Source organism: Cottoperca gobio, chromosome 12, assembly GCF_900634415.1.
Source record: "Cottoperca gobio chromosome 12, fCotGob3.1, whole genome shotgun sequence".
Classification (NCBI taxonomy): Eukaryota; Metazoa; Chordata; class Actinopteri; order Perciformes; family Bovichtidae; genus Cottoperca; species Cottoperca gobio.
In genome coordinates, this window is record NC_041366.1 from 21586602 (window position 1) to 21593675 (window position 7074).

General features: G+C 41.0%; 2 protein-coding genes across 3 annotated transcripts; one reads left to right on the plus strand and one right to left on the minus strand.

Moving 5' to 3' along the window:
* Positions 1 to 161: 161 nt before the first annotated feature.
* Positions 162 to 2719, minus strand: rpl28 (ribosomal protein L28). 2 transcript variants are annotated; one of them, XM_029444778.1, is made up of 5 exons: positions 2658 to 2719; positions 2094 to 2181; positions 1336 to 1459; positions 398 to 516; positions 162 to 294 (listed from the first exon to the last, which is right to left on the minus strand). In XM_029444778.1, the coding sequence occupies exons 2-5, from the start codon at positions 2172 to 2174 to the stop codon at positions 202 to 204; spliced, it is 417 nt and encodes a 138-aa protein (XP_029300638.1). In that variant the 5' UTR covers positions 2175 to 2181; positions 2658 to 2719; the 3' UTR covers positions 162 to 201. The 2 variants fall into 2 exon arrangements, with proteins under 2 accessions (XP_029300638.1, XP_029300640.1); XM_029444780.1 differs by having other exon boundaries at positions 2576 to 2670.
* A 169-nt stretch (positions 2720 to 2888) lies between these two features.
* Positions 2889 to 6134, plus strand: LOC115016748 (uncharacterized). Its single transcript, XM_029444770.1, has 6 exons — positions 2889 to 3344; positions 3987 to 4101; positions 4250 to 4362; positions 4511 to 4610; positions 4952 to 5073; positions 5410 to 6134. Exons 1-6 carry the CDS (start codon positions 3254 to 3256, stop codon positions 5532 to 5534), a joined length of 666 nt encoding a protein of 221 aa, XP_029300630.1. The 5' UTR covers positions 2889 to 3253; the 3' UTR covers positions 5535 to 6134.
* The last annotated feature ends 940 nt before the right edge of the window (positions 6135 to 7074 follow it).

Consider the following 7074-nt stretch of genomic DNA (forward strand, 5'->3'; position numbering starts at 1 on the left):
GTTCAACTGAACACTCCCAGAAGTACGAACTGTATGACAGGTATGTTACAGAATAACTTGATTCACTAAAATACCAAAGGCCTCGTCAGACATCTGCAACATCCTGCTGATAACAAACGACAGATGTAACCCCCCAGAGGCAGTGAAGACAGGACGACGTGTGTTTCTAAACAACAAGCTTTTATTGATTTATCATGTGCATCAGTTTGCAGTCTTCGCAGCCCTGGTGCGCTTCTTCTTCACCACAACAGGCTTCTGGCTCTTCAGAATGGCGCTGGCACGACGCAGGGCAGCCTGGGGAAACAAATGACTCAAATTATGTTCCTGAAAGCTAAAACAAGAAAAGAACAGTCACACAAACCAAAGTGTTAATAAATGAGATGCACGTGAAGCTCACCATGCGCAGGTCCTTCCTGTACTTGCTCTTGCTGATGATGTGTCTCACGCTGTTGAGGGTGGCACGAGAGTTCTTGTTGATGGTGATCTTCTCGTAAGAGTTGGCAGGTTTGTGCTGACCTGTGCAACAAGGAAACAAAATGGACGTCAGCTTTTGATACAAAAACTACAAATAAACAGACAGCAAACAAACGTGCGTCTTGAAAACGTATCAGTCTTCTGGTTATATTTCATCTCTATAAAGACTAACCCTGTGTCTCCACATGTCTGGACAGACATGAAGGCGTCACCATTGTGAGTTAATCAGCAGGAGTGTTAACAGTTGTGATTTACATGTGTGATGTCTTTAAGCCTTTGTTTCCATTCGGTGGATTGAAATGTGTTATTTTGAAATGCATCACCTGCGGCCCTGCCCATTGTTATCTGTCCTTTCAGATGCAAACCATTGATTCTGTTGATTCTGTTGATTCTCTTCACTAGAACACCAAAGCTCTACCTGCTCCATTTGTTCATTTCTAACCAGAAGGTTGTTTTTTGATGACCTCCACATGTTGAGGTTACATAAAGCCTCTCTACATCTTTCTGAAAGCGCTCATGCTCTACGTTTCTTGTCTTCACAGTTCAGCGCTCATTAGCTGAATCCACTGTGAGGTCAGATAAATACATCCAACAGCCATCATTTGAATTACTGCAACATCCTGTCAAATGGATTTCTTGACTTTATGCAATTTAGAGCATGAGCAACTATTTGAAGCAATTGGAAGTAAGCACACTGGATTCAGGGAAGCACAAAAAAACAAACAGCTGTTGTCCCTTAAAAATCCCACAGAATCTGCTTTAAACCATCACAGGTCTATTTACCTGAAAGAAAAGGTCAAAAGAAGAAGTTGTGCAATGTACAGCCAGTTCCCCTAGATGAAAACCGTCTCAAATGTTTACCTTTACGCTTCTTCAGCACGAGGACGACTCCCTTGCCATCGGCAGCTGGCTGCACACCGACGGTTTTCTTGTGCACCAAACCATTGAAGCGGAAAGAGTTCCTGGACTTCAGGTTGTTGGGCTCCTGTCACATGAATGGAATTCAATAAGATTACATCTAAAGACTGATACGTGCCAGTCCCATCATAATCATAATAATACTCAGCAGTTGACAGTGTACTGACCCGTAATACAGCAGTTAGTACATAAACTATACTGTTAGTATTTAGGAAATTATGCAATATCACTGCCAACCATTAGCCAATCGACTAATAACTAAAAAAATAGTTTGAGCAAAATGTGGCACGAGAGTTCTTTGCCAATTTTAGCCATTTTTTCTTCATTTTGCTCAGATTTGCCAGATACCATCAGCCTCTCAAAGATGGGGTTTGCTGCTTTTCTGATTTGTATCATTAAAATTAATATTTTTGGTTTTTAACTGACATATACAAGACATTACTTTGGACTTTTTCACTATTTTATAGACCAAACTGTATCTAGAAAGGAATCTGCAGATTAATTGAGATTGAAACATTACTGATCACATTTAATATTTATCGTTTTACAAAATCAGTAATTCCTCCTACTTTAGTGTATTGCAAAGGTGGGACGCTGTGCATCAATAGCACACTCAGGTATGGCTCACACACCTGGACTGTGGTGTTACCTGTGGATATTTTGGGACAGTGTGCCATGTGGTCCATGTACATTATACTCACAGTGCTGTAGGTCTGTCCGTTCCTCTTGATGATGAAACTGGAGCAGTTCCTGATGATCATCCACTGCAAATGGGACGACATGATGAACCTGCGCACGAGACAAATGAAAGAGTTACTTAAATAACTTTAAACTACTGTTAGCCGAACAGCTAGCCAATGCTAGCATCGGCTAATAACAGCAGCTCAACGTGTTCACTTGGTATCACGATTTTATTTTTAATGATCCACCAGATTAACAGGGAAATTACTTGACAGTGTTTATATATTGTAAAACGAGAGTTTATTTAACGTTTTCCACTCACAATATGTAGAAAACACAACGCTGTTGTCACATTGTTAGCTTAAGTTAGCTTAACAGCGCAGCACGAAGAGGCCTAATGGGCAACGTCTTTTAACCACTATATCTTTCCATTTATGCATCATATAGGGACATTCACTGCACCATGGCGTGCACAACAACCAACACAACCATAATATCTTACTTTCTGATCGTAAATACGCGTAGGGAGACACAATAAATGCACTTTAGTGAGCGGCTTTTAGCTGCTGAGGCGACCACGTTACCTTTTAGCGGAGGAAGAGGATCCGAGAGACCGGAAACCGGTTTACGACACTTCTGTTACAGATCATTGCGCAAATACGGATACGGCTTAATACAAGATTTACTATCAAATACACATTTCGACACATTTAAAACATACGATAAATCGTGATTATCGTTATAGTAGTAATTTAATTTATATTATGACGCTATATCGTATTTTGAAAGTCATTGTATTAAGTACTAGTTCTTCCGCATGCTCAGCGGAGGAACACGTCCTCACCGCGCCCTGTAACGTCATTAATACGCGCCTTGTGTTTACAGACAGTCGTCAACAATTTATTTTCCAAATGTCAGCAGTTTGAACCCTAAACACGGTCATATTTTAAATTCTAACGCGAGTGTGTGGCGGGGACAAGCACGTAGTAAATAAGACGATCATTGCATTAAAAATCTGCATGTTTGGACGCAGACTTTGTGAAGTATTGTGTGGGTGTGATTGGAAGATGTGAACCAAAAAGCTGTCAGAGGTCAAAATCTTGTGCAAAAACTGCTTATTATAAAGTTACAGTGTGGTGTATCATGGCACGTGCATACAGTGTCTTAATGTGAGAAGAACATGGATGCTGCAGAAGATCTGGAGACACTTGGTGAGAAACTGTACACTCTGATTTACCCCAAACACAAGGAGACAGCTGGGAAACTCACAGGTGAGGACATTATTATAAAAGTCTTTGTATGATAGTAACTTTGAAAATACTAAGGCAATGAGAATGCTGTTCTGTTCATTTATTGTTGCTTTATTTTAGCTCCTGTGTGTGGCAACACTATAAAGCTATTATTGTTTTTATTTTTTATTATAATTATTCCTATTCAAACACACCAACAGACTATTTAGTCTTGAAACCTAAAGCTTTACTTTTAGAGCTGCAATGATTAGTTGAGTGATCGATTGACTATTTTAAAGTAATTTTTCATGCAAAAACGTCAGAAAACGCTGTTTCCAGCCTCTCAAATATGGAGATGTCCTGATGTTCTCTGTTTATGTCATACTGAAGTGAATGTCTTTGGGTTTTGGACCGCGAAAACAAGACATTTAAAGACACCTTGGACGTTCTCACTGTTTTCTGACTAAACGATTAATCGATTAATCTAAAAAACAATCCGCAGATGAATCGATAATGATAATAATCGTCACTTGCAGCCCTATTACCAGAAAAAAATGTTTCTTTATGTTGTTTATGTTTTCAGTGAGGGGAAGTCCAAATCAGATTCTTCTTCTTCTCCTTTTTGGTCATGGGATGTGTAAATAGAGTTTTGATTGTGAATCTCTCTTTACCTGTGTGGTGCAGGTATGCTGCTGGAGCTGCCGGGACCTGTCCTGAGTCAGATGCTGCAGGACAAGACCACGCTGACCGCAGCCGTGGAGAAAGCCCTCCGAGCCCTGCAGCTGGCCCAGGAGCCCGGGTACAGCAGCCAGAGACTATTACACCATTAAACTATACACTGTTGATAGATGTGTATGCTGTATGTCAGGTTCTTAAAAATGGCCCACCATTAAATCTATGTGACCTTTTCAAAGTGTGCTTTCTCCTGTCACTGCACCTCTTTGCAGCAGAGTGACATGTAAGGACGAGGACGACGTGTCTGTGTCCTCTGACTCTCTGGGGGAGCAGCTGTTTGAGCTGGTGGATGTTTACAACACCGGCCACTCGCAGAAAATCACAGGTGACTCAACAAACACCTGATATTCTTCAACAAATAGCGGAGACTTACAGAGCTGCTGGCACTGCTGTGGACTCTTAGTTACATGCAAATACATCTATGAGCAACTAGTGTGTAATGCATTAAAACAGGATGTGCTGTCCTTCAACAGGAATGCTTCTGGAGCAGCACAAAGACGCAGTTTTAAAACTTCTTTCAGATCCAAAACTGCTGGAAGAGCAGGTGAACTTCGCCCTGAACACACTGAAGGAGTGCGTGACTTATTACTGTTACTTGCAAAATCTACGGAAGCCCTGAGAGGCAAGTGAGAAAAGTTCTGGTGATTCATTTTCTAAATCTTGAAATAGTTTTTGACTTAAGAACAGGTGGAGAAAAGGTTGTCAGGTGAGTTTTCTTCTGTGGGTAATAGAACAACGAACACAAAAGGAAAAGGAAGTTATAAACAAATGATTATGTGTCACCAGAACTCGTTTCCTCACTCACTTCTTTGGTTTCTTCAAATCTAAAATGTAAAAGGTGAAAAAAAGAACCAATATTTATTGATAATTCACAAGTTAATGTTTGGAATAATGTTGCCGCTGCCTCCCGTCAGGCAGAACATGGAGGAGACGGACTTCAGTGACACGTCGGACGCTGACGACAGCGAGAGGCTGGGAGAGAAGATCTTCTCTCTGGTGGAGGAACTCCGTCCACTTCATGCAAATGATATTACAGGTATTAAACATCCGGATCTTCCGAAACGTAATACCTTTGGAAGTTTGTCATGTTTCTCTTTTACCTGGGATCACATGACAGCAACACGTCGTCTTTATTTCCTGAGAGTAGAACACAGAACATGCAGTGTTTTCATCTGAGAGACAAATAAATACATTTAACTGAAAGAAGAGCGTTTCTCTCAAATGTCCTCACGTTTATATTCCTTTAAGCATTTTACACTTCCCCAGGAATGAAACTGTTCGTTGTTTGTAGGTGGTACTTGATGTTTACACCTCCTGGAGTCTTCTATATAGTCTTGAAATGACTTTAAGCTCCAAATCTGTGTGTGTGCAGGTATGCTCCTGGAGATGGAGCCCGCTGCTCTCCACCAGCTGCTCACGGACCCCACGATGCTCGAGGCGGCCGTTCACAAAGCACAAGCAGCGCTGGACTCTCAGAATCGAACTCTCTCCTCGTGAACAGACGAGGAAAAAAACATTAAAAAGACAGAATAAGACTTTGATGAAGTCGAATATTATAACGCCGGGAGCAGCGGACACATTCCAGGAGATCAATCCCCCCCCCGTATGAGCGGACTGTTGAGTTCCACTGGATTTACTGTAAATAATTAAAGAGTCTAGTAAACACAAAGTGATGACACCTTTCTAACACCTCTCAACACCTGTGCTGTCATTTAATGTCTCGTTACATCTCGCAGCTATAATCTATTACTACTTATTTTATTTCTATATTACTACTTAATAATATATATAATAATACTTTCCTGCTCTGAGATTTAACGAGTCTCTTTATTTAACACACATCTGTAAAATAAAACCAAAAGACATCTTTCAAAGTGCTACAGAGCGCAAAAATAACTTTATTACCGTTTCATGTCAATGAGGAATTCTAACATTGTTTGAAACCTTTTTAAAAATCATAACCGGAAGTCTACAAAATCATTTAATCGGAAACAGACAAATTATTGAATTAAAAAAAAAAAAAAAAAATCAATATCAGTAAATTAAAATGACAAGTGTTTGAGTACAATTCACGGCTTCCACAAGTTCCATAAAGATTTATTTGTCTGCAGAAGCGGTCGATACAAACGATCAGAACATGAATCCACGTCATCTGGTGACTCAAATCATTTCTTCAAAGCTAATCAGAAAATGTTTTGTTTTGCTTTACACACACACACACACACACACACACACACACACACACACACACACACACACACACACACACACACACACACACACACACACACACACACACACACACACACACACACACACACACACACACACACACACACACACACACACACACACACACACACACACACACACACACACACACACACACACACACACACCTTTTTGCCGACAGCTCATAAATACAATCAATCTGATATACAAATATTTGGATAGATTTCTTTTCAGCGACATTTAAAACAGATTTATTCTCGCCTCCTGCGGTTCTGCAGACGCCGCCTCCTCTCCGCGATGACGTCACATCTCGGAGGAGAAGCCGCAGCCGGACTGGACGAAAGACCTCGAAGCATCTTTAAAGTCAAGAGCCGTTGATGGGCAGGAGGACATTTAAATAAATATCTGAAACGAGCAGCATCCCTGACACTGCAGACTTTCTCCTTCCTGTGTCGTGCGACGCCTTTCCTTTGCTGGAGGGCGACGGGGGAAAAGCAAACAACACAGCAGACGATTCACACGCTTCATTCTCACACAGAACGCCGCCTCCAGCTGACAGAATAAATCCACAATGTGAAATTGAAAAGGTGCCACTTTCGTTCTATCCATCACACATTCACTCAAACACTCACAGTTCACACACGAAGGGGAAACTAAAACATGAGCGGGATGATCGTTCTGTTAACAGTGTTAGATTTGAGGGGAGCAACATATTTATTGTACATTAACACACGTTCTGTATGAATGCATCCATGGACACGTCACGTTATAATCCATTCAACCGTCTGTTTTCGGTTTGGATGCA

Bases quoted from the DNA above. Each gene is read 5' to 3' on its own strand.
- LOC115016748 (XM_029444770.1), top strand. From the start codon at position 3,254: ATGGATGCTGCAGAAGATCTGGAGACACTTGGTGAGAAACTGTACACT. The intron at 4,611-4,951 runs GTGCGTGACTTA...GCCTCCCGTCAG, and splicing joins GCCCTGAACACACTGAAGGA to GCAGAACATGGAGGAGACGG. The intron at 5,074-5,409 runs GTATTAAACATC...GTGTGTGTGCAG, and splicing joins TCATGCAAATGATATTACAG to GTATGCTCCTGGAGATGGAG.
- rpl28 (XM_029444778.1), bottom strand. From the start codon at position 2,174: ATGTCGTCCCATTTGCAGTGGATGATCATCAGGAACTGCTCCAGTTTC. The intron at 1,460-2,093 runs GTGAGTATAATG...TTCATGTGACAG, and splicing joins ACGGACAGACCTACAGCACT to GAGCCCAACAACCTGAAGTC. The intron at 517-1,335 runs GTAAACATTTGA...CTTGTTGCACAG, and splicing joins CGTGCTGAAGAAGCGTAAAG to GTCAGCACAAACCTGCCAAC.